The sequence below is a fragment of the Ailuropoda melanoleuca genome, chromosome 15 (genome assembly GCF_002007445.2).
Source record: "Ailuropoda melanoleuca isolate Jingjing chromosome 15, ASM200744v2, whole genome shotgun sequence".
NCBI classification, from domain to species: domain Eukaryota; kingdom Metazoa; phylum Chordata; class Mammalia; order Carnivora; family Ursidae; genus Ailuropoda; species Ailuropoda melanoleuca.
In genome coordinates, this window is record NC_048232.1 from 6,802,150 (window position 1) to 6,818,760 (window position 16,611).

Here is a 16,611-nt window from a genome sequence, read left to right on the forward strand (position 1 = left end):
TTATATCTAGATCCTTTTGTTCATTCTGAGTTTTAGACATACAAGAGATATAAATCAACAGGAAAATAAATCTCATCCTCTATACAAATGGGCCATAATTGCAGAAAAAGAAAACTTAGATGAGTCTTTCCATTGAATTATCTGTGACACTATTTATGTGTTATTATAGATACCTGAGACTGAACTCATAGAACTGAGTCAAATAACACTATTTTTACTATTAACATCAGAGCCTGACACTGGGGTACAGAAAACTAACTAGTGGACCCCAGAGATAAGAGGTCCTTGTCCTTGGAGTTAATAAATGTTACCTTATTTGGAAGAGGGTCTCTGCAAATGAGATTAAGTTGTAGATACTGAGATGAGATTATCCTGGGTTGCCTGAGTGGGCTCTCTATGCAAACATATGCATCCTTTTACGACATAAACAGAGGCAGATTTGACACAGAGAGAAGGTGATGTGAAGATGAGCAAGGAGAAATTTGAAGACACTGCTTCTGAAAAAGGAAGGATGCAGCCACAAGCTAAGGAATGCCAGCAGCCACCAGAAGCTGGAAGAGGCAAAGAACGGATTCCGTCCAGAGCATCTGGAGGAAGCGTGGCCCTGCACATGGCTTGATTTCGGCTCAGGGACACCGACTTCAGACTTCTGGCCTCCAGACACAGAGTTAAGTTTCTGTTGTCTCAAGACACCTGGTTTGGGGTGCCTGGGTGGCTCAGTGGGTTAAGCATCTGCCTTCGGCTCAGGTCATAACTCCAGGGTCCCAGGATCAAGCCCCCCATTGGGCTCCCTGCTTGGTGAGGAGTCTGCTTCTCCCTCTGCCCCTCCCCCTGCTTGTGCTCTCTCTCACGTTGCTCTCTCTCAAATAAATAAATAAAATCTTAAAAAAAAAAGATACTCGGTTCTTGGTAATTTGTTACAGCAGCCATAGAAAACTAATACAAGGGAGACCAGTTTGGGGGCCACTGGGACCAATTTTAACATTTATCTACACTTAGGAATAGCAAATAATAAGGGAGAAAGGCGAGAAACACGTACGGGTCTAAAACCATAAGCACTTGTGATTTGGTGTATTTGAATCTGTCTTCCAGCTCATATCCTACCGATATTTTGAAAAGAATTTTCTTTTCAGATGTACTGTATGTGGAACCCAACTAACCGCCTCCTTCATGGTATCTAATGTCAGTGTCAATTCTGAAACATTTAGATCAAGGTGAAGAGCCCTGGCAAGCCATTCTGTGGCAGTAATACATTGCTCCATCCATTTCCTTCCCTTCTCCTGGCCACTTATCTAGTTGTGCAAAGAAGTACTAGCCTACAAATGAACCAAGAAAACTGAGTTAGGTCTTAAATAAACAACATGTAACATACTAAGTAAAATAACAAATATTGGCCAATTCAAAACTAAATTCTGGTTGACTCTGGGAAGTACCAGTAGGAAGGTACCTTCCCGAATATCTTATTGTTTTGTTTTGTTTAATCTCCATAACCAAACTGGACACACTGCACATCACCGATAGTGAATAAATATTTGGTGAAGGAACTGATTAAGAACCGTAAGAGAAGAGAACGTGAAAAGGGAATAGAAGCACCTGACCACATGCTATGCCAGGGTTTGGCAAACTCCAACCTGAGGGCCAAACACAGCCTGCCGCCTGTATTTAGAAGATTTTACTGGAATACAGCCATGTTCATTTGTTTTGACACATTGCGGCTGCTTTCTCTCCCCCACGGCAGTCAAGTGGTTGTGACAAAGGCGTATGGCCAATAATGTCTAAAATATTTACTATGTGACCTTTTACAGACAAGCTTGGTCAGGACCCGCTCGGCTATGACACCAGGCAGCAGGGAGGGCAGCTAGGAGGGTGTGCCTACTGGTATATTTACACTGTTCTAGGGGCTAAGAAGGTCAGAGAATAACCTAGTCTCTGTTCTCACAAAATCTTAATACACTAGGCAGAACAAAGACTGTATATTTAAACTTGGTAAGTGGGCTGTGATAGAAAAATCAACAGCACTACCATAGCACAGGGGGACCCATTATGTGGAGAAGGACTCACGGAGAAGCAAAAACTTGTCACGTGAGCATTTAATCAGAATGAGCCTTTTCTCAGAAGCGCCACATCATCATGGGCAGGTAAGGAAAAAACAGCTGCTAACCAACAAAACAAAATCACCACCAACAAAAACAAGACAAAGAAGAAAATTACAACTAGAAAAAAAAAATTCCCAATCCTGCAGCTTTTAAAATGTAGTAATCGACAACTCACAAAAATTCTCAAGTTCTAAGATGTCTGTTCATGGAGCTCACCTTGATTTGGATGACGCTGCTGCTGAACTACATGCTCCTTTATTCAAATTAAATGTAACTGGAAGAAAAAAAATGACATTTTTTTACATGTATATTTCATCATACATCTAATATACATATATAAAAATGTATGTGTGTGTATATGTGTATATAGTTCAGGAAAATTATAAAACTTATTGGATAAATCACCACTATATATCCACATAGAAGCTCATGGACATTTTGAATAAACGAGAGCTGGAACGCTCCTATCCAGAGATGATGAATTCCTGTGGATAATACTGAGCAGATGCTCAGAGGTGGGTAAGATCTACATATGATCGAGCTATAGGGGACAGCCTTGGCCGCCTCCACCCCCCCCCGCCCCCATGGCTCCCTCTCCCCGTGCTAAGGGGACAGGACTCCAATTTTGTTTAGGTGTTTATTATACGTCTTATACATGTTTTGGAGGATGCTAGAGTCTGAATGTATCCCCCTAAAATTGATATATTGAAAAGCTAATGCCCAAAGTGATGGGATTAGGAAGTGGAGGGCTTTGGGAGGTGATTAGTAAGGTTCCTTAAGCCAAGGTAAGCCAATCGAGATGATCCCACTTTCTTTCCCAGTGGCTGTGTTTGAGGTGGAGGCTGATATGGACTGGCCAGTGATATTCAAAAGGAAGTCTGCTGGCCGGAGGAGTGTCTTCTCGGAAAAGTTTCCTTGCTCACAGGGCACCCCAGAAGAGATGTCCTCTGTCATCCTCTGGACAATGTTGGGTGTGCATACGATGGCCAAGAGTGCTGAAGCACCCTCGTGCCCAGCTGATGACGGATGGCATGGCATCCAGAACCGCCGTATCTCTGGGGAGTCTTCTCCTGGCAAGGTATTTCCTTATTATTAAGGCTAATTTTAGTCGGTTTTGTTACTTGTAGCTGAAGGCATCCTACCTGATTCATTGTTACCTTTTCATAAATCAGTAAAAAGAATGCAATCCCAGAAAGATTATATGTTTTCCCTCCAAACACGCTGCTAGTTTTTGGCAGAGCCCATACAAAATCATCTATATTAAAAGAATAAGAAAAAAGTAAAAAGTACCTTTTTCTTCATCATTTTCTCTGCTTAATTCTGTAAAAATAGGAGCCTCCTAAAAGGAAAAAAAAGAGAAAGAGAGAGAGTATGAAGGTTTGGTTCACAGTGCATTTACTATCAATATTCAATAGTCCCAAATTATGACTTGCTACTCATGTTGCAAGGCAGTTCCAACATGCAGCTCTAAAATGATTAAGATCCAGGCACGTGGGTGGCTCAGTGGGTTAAGCATCTGCCTTCAGCTCAGGTCATGATCCCAGAACCCTGGGACTGAGTCCTGCATCAGGCTCCCTGCTCAGTGGGGAGTCTGCTTCTCCCTCCCCCCTGCTCATTCTCTCTCTCTCAAATAAATAAATGAAATATTTAAAAAAATAAAATAAAATAATTAAGATCCTAGTTAAGAAATTATATGTACTGCAAATATTCTTTAACTGAGAATTATTCTAAAGGGGAAAAAAGTGGCTTCTCTGTATCACATCGCAGAAGCTTACCTACATTTTTATTTCCACTACAATTTAAACAGGAAACAACATGAAACAATAAACCTCAAGAATTTTAGCTAGAGGATGGGGCGCCTGAGTGGCTCAGTTGGTTAAGCATCTGCCTTCAGCTCAGGTCATGATCCCAGGGTTCTGGGATCGAGCCCCGCATTGAGTCCCTTTCTCCTCTCCCTTCCTCTGCTCATGCTCTCTTTTGCTCACTCTCTCTAATAAATAAATAAAATCTTAAAAAAAAAAAGAATTTTAGCTAGAGGATTACTTTAAAAAGCAAAACCCTTCTACACTGTGGGATAGTTTAGTGTAAGATCAAGGGTCTAAGGCTAACTCAGACAGAACTGCAGGTCAAACCCACCTCTGCACATTATTAACTTCGTCACCTGTCAATCTCACGATCTCCCTATACCTCAATTTTTCTGTCTTTACAACAGGAATAATATGCATATTTAGAGGTGTCATAAGGATAAATTAGGATAAAATAAAGGAAGCTTTTAGCATAATGCCTGCAATAGTGTTTGATAAATGTTCTTTCTACTAACAAAAATGTATTTCTTGAGATCCAGCTGAGACACTCTTTTCTCCATTAGGATCTCACAAAGGAAGGCGAAAGACACGATGTTACTTTTTAAAAATTGGTAATATTTAGCAGTGCAATGAAGAAGCCCTGATCAGTAGGACTTCCCCTGCCTTTTAGGGGAAGATACTATTTATACTTGAAAAGTATGAATTAACTTGAAGATTTTAGTGGAATTAAGCTACAATGTTACAAAACAATGTTATTACAAAAAGTAAATCAATTTCCTCTGTACAAGATGTGATCCTTCTTGATTTCCACAATAGGAAATTACCATTTTCCTTCTATTGAAAACAGAGGTTTAAGTATTAAAAAGGTGAGAGAATTGCAAGAATAAGAAGCTTTCAATCTCAGGAAGGGGTTTAAATTTGACAATACAGCAGTTTAACCATTGTTTTTATTTTAATTTAATACAGAAAACTCCTCAAAGACTGTGTGAATACACACATATGAATACATGCATATGGGAACAGTACCAAAATTCACATGCACATGCATCGCTTATCGAGGAGGTCAACTAACATGGTGTAAAAGTTGACTCATCAACGGATCTTTACTTTCTCATTGCTGGCTACTTCCTGCATCACGCTGTACTAAACAGCTTCTATAAGGCATATGCACTAATGATCAGAGCAGCTGTATTCACCGTAGCCTGAAACTTAAAACAAGCTGCATGTTTCTCACCAGGAGAATGGATAAACTGTGTGATGTTCATAAAATGGAATAGCAGACATCACTTTAAAAAAAAAAGAGTTAAATACTGATAGGAAAGAACACAGGTACAGGAAACATAAAGAACATTCTGAGTTACAGAAGCCAGACAGAGCGTATACGGTAGGATTACATTTCTACAAAGTTCAAGAACACACTAACAGATAATCAAGAGTGGTATATTAGAACCCTCGTTCCTTCTTGGGGGATGGGGAATATTAACGGGAATGACTATGACCCTGGCAACGGTCTATATCTTGATCTGGGGGGTCACTACATAGGCCATCCGCCCAACCATCTAAAGACACATACATGTGTAAAATTTCACTGAGCTGTCACCTCAAGATTAACATCCATCATACACTTTTATCACATGTATCTTATACCACGATAAGGTTTTTAAAAATACTCAATGGCTGGTAGTTTCACATATGTACTAAGTTATGTTTCCCTGTACACACATAACTTTTGGTATACAAGCACCATGAGCAGGGAGTTTTTACCTTCTATTTACTGCTCTATCCCCAGTGCCTAGAAGAAGGCCTAGAAGAAGGGGGTACCCAATAAATATTTGTTAAAATAAATGCCTTACTTTAGTTATTCCAACACCTGAACCACCTGAACCATGTCCTTCTTCCCCAATTTGTCTGGGTTTTACCCACTGATTATTCAAGCCCAGAGGCTACATCTACCTTCAGATACTCCGCATCCTCCCCAGGCTGGGGCGAGTGCTGGCCCTCTAGGTTCCCACACCGTGTTTAACTCCAGCACTGCATTAATTCCAGCCAAGTGATGTCATCTGCTCTGTCTTCCCCATTAGCTATCGCCTGTGCCTTAGGGATAAGGGAAGATTATATAATTCTAAAAGACTGTGAGTCAGTAAGTTAGGAACGGAACCCAGCTTTGTCTCAACTCCAAAACCTGGGCTTTTATACTTGGCCACATTCTTTCTTCTCTTAATTAAGGAACAAGACCTACAAATGTCAATTCGATGCTTAAGAATTTTGCTTGAGATCTTTTCTGTTGCCTCCTGGAATGATATTGTTGCCCACCTGTTCTTTCCCTTCCAGGCCTCTTCTCACTTGTTCTTCAATAAATTTGGCTGTTTTTTCCTCATCATCAAGGTCCTGCTTCTTCTTTTTCTCTAGTTCCAGCTGCCGGCGGATAGTTTCTGGGTCCCTGTCTATGTACTGAATATACCAGCCTTTCGGGGTCTCATCCACCTTGCACAAACCTTAAAAAAAAGACAAACTTGCATACAATCAAAAGTAAAAGTAAATACGAATGTGTTCTATCTCTGCATCACGTGCTTATTCATTCAAATACATTCCCTCGAACACATTCAAACACACAAATTCATGCAGCACACAAATTTTCCACATTCACAGCTGATGAAACTTGGATATTTTAAGGGGAATATTTTATCTCCTCAGACAGAAAAAATTATTATTCTGATTTTTAACTAGCTAGGTTAAGTCAACTATGTAAGCAAGGTAAACATGTGAAAGAAGTATTACCTTGCTTAGTAATTATTTAATTGTGTCTAAGTATTTAACATCCAAGGAGTACATGATATTCTGCTGACTTAACTAAGTAGAAATTTTCCCCATAAAATGGAATAAAGTAACACACTGAGTAAGTAATACATTGACACAGAGCTTCAGCCTATGAAGATCAGAAATGGAATAAACTGCAACAAATTGTTAAAAAGCTCCATGGGGTGCCTGGATAGCTGAGTCCCTTATGAGTCTGACTCTTGATTTCAGCTCAGGTCATGATCTCAGGGTCAGGAGATGGAGCCCCGGGTCGGGCTCCCCACTAAGTGTGGAGTCTGCTTCAGACTCTCCCTCTGCCCTTCCCGCTCGTGTTCTCTCTCTCTAAGATAAATAAATAACTATTTAAAAAAACAAAGAAATAAAAAGCTCCTTAAGCTGGGGTAACAAAAGTTTCTGAAAGCAAAATGAATATGGGGGTAAAAAAGGGGAAGGACTGAAAATAATTCTTACCCCAGATGAGAGGATGCTTTGGTCACACATATTTGCCCTATCAAAGAACTATTCCAGGTGCTCATATTCAAGTGTAACACACACAGTCAATCCTGGAAGATTACGCTCCTCTCCACCAGTTCGTAATTGCCCTACTTGTCCTCGTTTCCATAAATTTACACAGAAACTGTGACAATTCTCTCTCCACTGGAGCCACATAACCACTATTCAAATCCTGTTTTATGCTTACCTTTTCTGCCCAGCCACTTAGTAAAATCAGTCAGGGTCTCCCACTGAGTGGCGTTCATATGGATGTGCTCTCGGTGGCTGATATACTCATTATAAACGATGTTGTTGTGAACTCTCTTAGTGCCTAAGAACAAACAGGACACTGTCAATTCTGCACAGGTTATAAGATCATGACGTTATCATATTCATAGTACCCGGATGCTTACCAAAGCGTCTCCTGAGAAGTTCTAGGAAGTCATTTCGGAATTCCCTAATAAGGAAAGGAAAGAGAGCATTAGGGTAATTCTAAACATAAAGCACCCTCTTCCTGAAATGTGAGCCACCATACAGTGTGAATGCCCACATGATATACGAGACATCTATGTGAATATCTGTTATGAACCTTTAAAAATTGAAAAAGGAACGAATCCCAAAAGACTAAAGCTTTCAAGAGCTACAGTCAAAAGTCAATCTGGAGTTGAAACTTTAGCCTTGGCTGAGCAGCTGTAACCGAAGTGACTACACATCTTTGCAGAGGCTCTTTCATCAGGCCTCTTAATGCTACTGAATGTGTCATAACACCACCTTTTTGATGGTAACAGAACTTCCCTTACTCCACGGGAGACTGGCACTTACTGTCTCCCTCTGCACTGAGTACACTGTGCTAAGTCCAGGTAAACACAGGTGACTAAAACAGAAATCTCGACCCACGTTACAATCTAGCAGAAGCAATCATAACAGAAATCACAGTGCAAAGAGATGTAATAAACTATCAGGGGAGTCAGGGAGGTGCCCAGAGGTGATCTCTAATATGGGTGGTGAAGTATAAATAGGACTTTAGAGGTGAAGAAGAAGAGAAGGCCTTTCTCAGCTGGCAGAAAGACACGAAAGCACCGCATCTGGAAAATGATAATCTTTTTTTTTTTTTTAAGATTTTATTTATTTATTTGACAGAGATAGAGATAGAGATAGCCAGCGAGAGAGGGAACACAAGCAGGGGGAGTGGGAGAGGAAGAAGCAGGCTCCCAGCAGAGGAGCCTGATGTGGGGCTCGATCCCACAACGCCGGGATCACGCCCTGAGCCGAAGGCAGACGCTTAACCGCTGTGCCACCCAGGCGCCCCGTGGAAAATGATAATCTAATTGAGCTCATGTTGAGAGTACGTAGAAATGAGGGAAAGAACAGAATAACGGGGGGGGGGGGGGGGGGGGGGGGGGGGGGGCGGTGGAAGACACAGCTGGAAAATACTGGTAGGGCTAATCTGTGAAGTACTGTGAACGTCATGCTAGAGAGGGTGCGTTTTATGCGTGCAGTAGAAAAGCACCAAATTATTTATTTAGGAATTAGTCTGTGAAAATCTATGATTTAGAAAGATAATCCTGCAGAAAGTACAGAACAAGAATTCTCAGTGTGGTCCCCAGAAGAGCGGCATCGACATCACTTGGGAACTAGATAGAAATGCCAAGTCTCCGGCCCCACGTCAGATCTGCTGACTCAGAACGTGCCACGGCGGTCATAAGCCCTCCAGCTGATTTGGGTGCATGTAGTGGTTCGTGATCCACGGGCATAAGACATGTACAAGAGGGGCAGAAGCTGCGGCTGAGAGCTCAGGGAGGCAGTCACAGAATGAATTTAGGCGAGAGATGATGAGAACTATCACTAGAGCCGTGAGAATGGAGAGGATGCAGGTTTAACAGTCACTGTAGAGAAGAATCGACAACAGGGACTTTCCAGCTGGCATACGCAGGTATCAGCCAGCCCACGATAACAAGCAGGTGTGGTGGGCAGAATACTGCCTCTAGCTTTAAAATGTTGGCTCTGAGAGAGCCTTCAGAAATTTAGAACCGTGCAGAAAAAAAAAAAAATCTACAACTTAAGACAGATGTTAGGAATGAGCAGTAAGATGCAGGAGTCATCCGCCATAAAGGTTAATAGCTGGAAGAACAACGAACTCCTGCAGCCTGTGTACTATGGAGGGAAGGAAGCCGATCGGGCAATGCTCTTGCACTAGAAGAGCTGGGAGGACACGTAGAGGGGTTAAAAAAGAAAGTCAGCAGAGGGAGGAGGAATAGGAAAGAATGGAAAACAGAGAGGTGTTCATGGACAGTTAAGAGCATTATCCACCAAAAAAATATAAAGGGGAAGATGGAAAGAGGCATGAGCGACCGTTCACGAGGCTGGTGGAGGCGGAGGGCAGCTGCCGTGGATGCAGTGAACGGGGGTGGAGAGGAAGGTCCCAGTGTGCATGGCTCTTGCCAGAATGGTATTTCCCCAAATGTGGCACATGCAGCCCAGTGGTATTTCAGATGGTCTTAGATGGTTCACAGATAAATCTTGTTTGCCTTTTTCACTGTGCTACTTGTCTTGATGGCACAAAAGCCAGGCATCTTAGCCTGCTCAAGGCAGTGGGCGGTGAGGCCACACTGTCTTAGCGACCCAGGTCATCTTCATGGGCAGGCACTCACAGTGAAAGTCAATGTCGGTTTCATCGATTGTCCTGGATAACAAATCATTAACAGTATTAAGTCTCATCCTTTGGGGCTATGTCTTTCCACTGTCCTGTGTGATGAAACGGGGTTATGAATAAACCACTTCTGCTGCTGGACAGTGGTTGTCTTGAGCGAAGCACGTGTGCGATTGTTTGAGCCATGTGCCGAACCACCTTCTTCCGTGGAGCACCATTTTATTGGAAAGAATGACTGACAAATCAACCATGATTATTCCAAATTGGTTAATCAGTAGACATTTTTTCAAAAATAAACAAAGGGAGCCTTGTCATGTCAAGGAAAACAATGGACAGTATTTGTTGCCAATGATAAAATTTGAGCCTTCGAGCAAAAATTTGAATCTGGTAAACTAACATCAGCCACTGGGAATTGACATACTTCCCCAAACTTAAAGGCATTTCTGATGACACTGATGCTGACATTAATAAATATGACTTTATGCTATTATGGAACGAAATGTATCATCATTCAGAATACTCAGTGAGCCAATGTTTTCCAAATGACCAACGCGTGATGCTATAAAATCATGCATGGGTACGAGATCCATTTAAAGTGAAAGACCGAGGGATCACAATGCAATAGAATACAAAAAGTTCACTGATGTGGTTTCAGATTCCGCACTGCAACTCATCTTCAAGAAACTACCATGCCAGGGTAGCCTGGGTGGTTCAGCTGGTTAAGCCACTGACTCTTGACTTTGGTTCTGGTCGTGATCTCAGGGTCCCGGGATTGAGCCCTGCGTCGGACTCCACCCTCAGCAGAGATTCTGCTTGTGGATTCCCTCCCCCCCAGCCCATCCCCCGCTTGTGCACAGGCTTGCATACTCTCTAAAATAATAATAAATCTTAAAAAAAAAAAGGTTTAAGAAAGAACCATGACATTGTGTTTTGATGGAGTATCAAAGAAGAATACGCAAAGTTATCTGAAAAAGGCTATTAAAATATTCCCCCATTCCAACTGTACATCTATGAACAGGGTGGGCTTTCTTTACGTGCTTCACGCAAAACACTTTGAAACAGACGGAGCGCAGAAGCAGTTGTGGAACCAAGTGTCTTCTATTAAGTCGGACATTGGAGAGATTTGCAAAAGCGTAAACAATGTCACCCTTATTTTTTTTTTGTTTTAGAAAAGACAGGCTTTTTAAATTAAAAATTCATTTATTTTAACATGTAATAGGTTTACTATTATTTTAAATAAATACATTAATTTTTTCATTTTAATCCCTAATTTACAATTAGCAATATATCAATATCAAGTATCAATACCAAACATAAACAAAAGCTCTCTGGGGCTCTTCAATTATTTTTTAGGGTGTAAAGGGGTCCTAAGATCAAAAGGTCTAGAACTTTGGAAAGAAAGAGATATATAGAAGCAAAACTAAACATTATAGTAGTAATAATTAACAGCTATTAATCGAGTACTGGGTGCTCTTCTTCTAAACACTTTAAAAAGTATTAACTCATTAATCTTTATGTAAACTCTCTAAAATAAAGTGAACGCTTGGAAGGCAGCTGTTTTTAGTCCCATTTTACAGATGAGCAGACAAAACCACAGACAGATGTAAGTGGGTCAGCCAGTCACAAAGCTCATGAGTAGAGAAGCCTGGATTTGCAGGGTTTAAGGCAGGCAGTCTGACTCCAGAGCTGTGCTCTGAGCCACAACCGAGTGAGAAGCAAAGGTAGTTTTTTATGTTTGAAGTGCAAGACTAAATGGTGAGAAGCACTTCTGCAATAATTTCACACTACGATAAACTGTCAAAGGAAAACAAAACCTGAGCACAGGATACTACAGCTATCGTGTTAATGTGTAAGGAAAGAACGGAGCTCCCAATAAAGAAAATACTAAGCATCTACTAAATGTCCAACTGAATAAAGCTTATGAGAAAAGGATGTCTTCATGTTACTTACTCTGAAAAATAATCCATAAACTGCTGAGGATTTTCAGAAGCCAGCAAGAGTTGTCTCTGATGAGATTCAGACATACAGTGACATTTGAAGCCATTCTACAAAAATGGAAAGGTAGTAGTTACGTTCTGATTTAGGTCATCATAATGGGCCCTAATTGAATCAACCCTAAAAAACTGCTCTTTGATGAAAAACAGAAAAAAGAAAGAAAGAAAGAAAGAAAGAAAGAAAGAAAGAAAGAAAGAAAAGAAAAGAAAAGAGGGAAAAATTCACTAGCTCTAAGCACACTACTATTTTTATTTAAAAGTTTACAAGGTTGAGTTATGTAACACTGCTGATTAAAGAATAATCCCAGATTAAAGAGACAGAAAAACAGTGTTTGGAAAACAGACACTAGTAAGAAGCATGACAGGACACAGTACCAGAAGGGTGACTTTGTTTTTTAAATCACTTTGGCAAATTCTATTGAGCAACTACTTCATGCAGTGCTGTGTGAGCGCTTGGAGGGATGGAATGACGTTAAATGGGCCAGTAGTGAATTTCCATCAAGGGGACAATTTTCCCTCTGTTTTAGCTCATTATCTAAAATACACTGAGGCATATTACAGAAACTTTGTTAAATACACTGAATCTGCATCTTCTTCAGATGACTATAAAAAAATTACAAGTTTTGACTTTGTATCTACTCAACATTTACTACTCAACTTAACATTTATACCTGATTCTTCGCTAGAAAGAGAAATGAAAAATGTGTCTCTCCTCCTGTATTCCCCATCTCAGTGAACAGCACAATCGCACACCCACAGCCAGGACCCTAGAGCCAGGCACCCTCAAGTCCTCCTCTATGCCTGCCTTCCGTGTATCACTAAGTCCACTCTTGGCCTCCTTAACAACTCTTCTCCTGCCCCTTGGCTCAATCCCATGCAACTGGCCTTATGTCAACACTCCATCCTGCTTAGCCTCCCGAGTTTTGGCCGCCCACAGACTACCTACACTCTTCTTGCCTCATCTGTGTAGTACCTGTGAATTACTCTTACTTAAAGGTATCTTAAAAGGAAACTTAGTATCAGTCTCATAATGAAAAACCAGTACTACTTTCCATAAACTGAAAATAAATCAATAAAATGAAAACAAAATGATATTCAATTCTAGAAACTCAAGAGAGTGGATGGGCAGGAGGGGACACTCTGGATCTGACATTCTTCCCCTTCAATCTTACAATACTGAGAGACAGGAGACAGGGAAGGACCTTGGAGGGGTCAACTTCTCTTCCTACAGGCCACCCTCCCAGGTAGGGAAGGCAACGAACAGATATGAGGGCAAATAGGACAGAACCACCACAAGTGTCTTAATCTGAAATTGGTAACTAAAGGAAAGAATTAAGCTTTTATTCTCCTTTTCCCATAGGAACTATATTTAAGGGTAACATTTAAGGATAACCGAATAGCCCTAGTTAATGAGAAAAAGCTCATTTTTATAAAAGAATGGTAGCCAATAATACATTTAGAAAAAATAGAAAAATAACCACTTTGCAACTCTTAAGGCAATAATGGACTCGAGCAAGGATGCTAAAAGACCTAAGTAAAAGGCTGATGGGAAACTAGATATATTCTTTACTAGTTACTTGCTCATGCAAGAGGGAAAATATTACTTTCTAACATTACCTTACAGGCTGTCATATTTACTCAAACAATCTTAGCACTATCAGACATTACGGGCTTCCTTATGTGATGTAATAGGAAATACACAGGATCACCTATCAAGTTGTCTTCCCCAAAGTATTTAACCTGAACCTAATCAAGCCTTCAGCTCTAAGTTCCAGTTTACAGAAACTATAAGTTAGAGAAAGAAGGTCAAAGACAACCACAAGAAAACTTAACTGTTTCACACCAGAATGTGGCAATGCTCCAAGGGAGTTACTGGCCTAGTCTCTTCAAGTCAATGTCAGAAAAACAACTGAATAGCAAAGATATGGAAGCAATCAAGCATCCATTGCTACATGAACAGATAAAGAAGATGGATAAAGAAGATACACACAATGGAATAGTACTCAGCTATAAAGAAGAATGAGATCTTGCCATTTCTGAAAATATGGATGGACCTAGAGAGTCTTATATCTCTGAAATAAGTCAGAGAAAGGCAAATTTCCTAGGATTTCACCTATATGTGGAATCTAAAAAGCAAATGGATAAACAAAAACAAAAGCACAATCAGACCTATAAATACAGAGAACAAACCGATGGTTGCCAGAGGGGAGAGGAAAGAGGGCGTAGATGGGCAAAACGGGGAAAGGGGAGTGGGAGATACAGGCTTCCAGTGACGGAATGAATATGTCATGGGAATATAAGGTACAGCATGGGGAATATAGTTAATGGTATTGTAATAATGTTGCATGGTGACAAATGATCACTACAGTTGCGGTGAACACAGCATAAGGTATAAACTTGCAATATATAGCATAAGGTATAAATTATGTTGTACACTTGAAACTAACGTAACTTATGTAATCTGTGTGTAATGTGTGCCAATTATACCCATACAAAAAAATTAACTAAAAAAAAGAAAAATAATTGGGTTTCGGGGGTGGGGTGGGAGAAAGGGTGAGGGAAGTGGGTTCTATACTCAGTTTAGAATTGAGAGAGAATTAAAAGTCCTAATAACCCAAGAGCAGAAAGTTTTAAGGAAATGAGCCCATTCTCTATGATACTATAATGATGGATATATGTTATTATACATTTTAAAAAAGATTTTCTTTATTTATTTGACAGAGAGAGAGAGACAGCCAACGAGAGAGGGAACGCAAGCAGGGGGAGTGTGAGAGGAAGAAGCAGGCTCCCAGTGGAGCAGGGAGCCCGATGCAGGGCTCCATCCCAGGACCCTGGGATCACTCCCTGAGCCGAGGGCAGATGCCTAATGACTGAGCCACCCAGGCACCCCTGTTATTATACATTTGTTCAAACCCATAGAATGTCCAACATCAAGAGTGAACCCTACTATAAACTATAGACTTTGGTGATGATGATGTGTCAATATAACTTTATTGATTGTAACAAAGTACTACTTTGTTGCAAGATGCTGATTGTGGGGAAGCTGTACATATGTGGGGCCTGAGTGTGAATGGGAAATCTCTGCACCTTCCGCTCATTGTTGTGAACCTAAAATTGCTCTTAAAAAAATAACCTATTTTTAAAAGTCCTAATAACAAATCCAATCCATGCCTTTTGATTCGATCTTGGTTTGAAAAAAACTTTTAAAAACCATTTGCGGGAACAAGTGAGCAGATGTGAATATGGAGTGTGTATCAGACGACATAAGGGAGTTTTTATTAATTTTGTTATGTGGGATGACGTATATTGTGGCTATGTAGAAAAATATCCAAATATCTTAGAGATGCATACTTAAGTATTTAGAGATGAAATATCCCGATGTTTGCAATTTACTTTAAAATATTTCTGAAAAAAGTAAAGATAGGCAAGTTGCTTAAAATGTTAAATATGGGTAATAGATATACAGATGTTCATCGTACTAGTCTCTAGTTTTCTGTGTGAGAATTTCATCTTGACTATTAAAAAGAAAGAACTGGAGAGAAATGAAAAAGAAAAACTGCATCAGTGTCATTCAGCGTAAGTCCTACTTAAGTATCTCATCCCTCGTTGGCAGAAACACTGGAGTAGATTCTTCCAATTACCCAATGTTCCCCTGCACCTACCCAATCCCACTCAATCTCCAGAGAAAAATACGATCCTGTCACTAGCTTGCTCTCAATTCTTCAAGGTGCTTTATCATCCACCTCATTAATGAGAAAAAGTATAAACTCCATTGTACAGCATACAAAACTTTCTGTGATCTGCCCAAAGACCCCCCGAGCCACTGTACACATAATCCACTGATTTAAAACTCACAATCTTACCAGTAAGTACAACTGTTATTCTCACTTTACAAGGTAAGCAAACAGGCAGAAGGAAATGCAAGCAACTTGCCCAAGACTACACAGTTACGAAGTGGCGCGGCTGGGATTCAGGATTCTGACAGTCTGACTCCCGTCCACGAGGCTATCCACAGTCCTATCCTGGGCCGGGCACACTGTAGGGGCTCCACAGACGCTTGTTAGATGAGTAGTGTGTCGGTGCTTAGTTGTCCTTTTTCATCTGATCCCGAAAAGAGGTGTGAATCCTATCCACCCTGTTTCTCTTGAGTCGCGTCAGGTCAGAGATGACTGTCACTGTTATCCCCCAGGCATCCAGTCCTGCACTATTCAACGTCCCCGTTTTATGACAAATCGAGGAGCATCACGTCTACGAGAGATGCAAAACCTTATTCCATTTCTTTTTGGAGGAAGATAGTAGAGGAATGAGATGTCAAAGACCACTGGTTCCCCCAGGATGAGGGCTGCAGGTGAGGATGGCCCTACCGAGTAGAGTAGCTGACTCGCCCAGCGCGAACCCAGGGCGAAGGACCTGAGATCCACTCCCTCACCCGCAGCGTCAGGGGCTTGAACCTGAATTTCCAGCCGGGCACCATCCAGGCCCGCTTACCTCGTCCCGACACTGCTTCTGGCACATCTGGCAATACCAGCGCAGCTTCTGAAGCCCCTTGGACTTGATCCTGTTGGCGATGGCCTTTGGGGTAAGAAAATCTGACTTCCCCATCGCGACCACGGTAGCGACAACTTTGCTGAAACACAGCGCCCCGCCAACCGGAAGCGGAATGAAGCTGACGGGGGTGGGTAGGCGGGACAAATCCCAAACGCGAGCCGGAAGGAGGTGGGGCCTCGGGAGGCTGAGCCCCCAACGCTCGCGAGGCTTCCCTTCGCCTGGCGGGAGGA

The 16,611-nt window shown here is 41.3% G+C and overlaps 1 protein-coding gene across 3 annotated transcripts in view; it reads right to left on the reverse strand.

Moving 5' to 3' along the window:
* Nucleotides 1-16,499, reverse strand: part of KIN (Kin17 DNA and RNA binding protein) — a 33,852-nt gene extending 17,353 nt beyond the window's left edge. Inside the window, exons 1-8 of one of the 3 annotated variants that reach the window (XM_034643533.1) lie at nucleotides 16,322-16,464; nucleotides 15,767-16,081; nucleotides 11,790-11,884; nucleotides 7,603-7,646; nucleotides 7,398-7,520; nucleotides 6,215-6,396; nucleotides 3,387-3,435; nucleotides 2,313-2,370 (exon numbers count right to left, since the gene is read on the reverse strand). In XM_034643533.1, the coding sequence (XP_034499424.1) occupies nucleotides 2,313-2,370; nucleotides 3,387-3,435; nucleotides 6,215-6,396; nucleotides 7,398-7,520; nucleotides 7,603-7,646; nucleotides 11,790-11,863 (530 nt within the window). In that variant the 5' untranslated portion in view covers nucleotides 11,864-11,884; nucleotides 15,767-16,081; nucleotides 16,322-16,464. Of the gene's footprint in view, nucleotides 1-2,312; nucleotides 2,371-3,386; nucleotides 3,436-6,214; nucleotides 6,397-7,397; nucleotides 7,521-7,602; nucleotides 7,647-11,789; nucleotides 11,885-15,696; nucleotides 16,082-16,321 lie in introns of all 3 variants that reach the window. The other 2 variants (XM_034643532.1, XM_002929700.4) reach the window with 2 other exon arrangements.
* Between the last annotated feature and the right edge of the window lie 112 nt (nucleotides 16,500-16,611).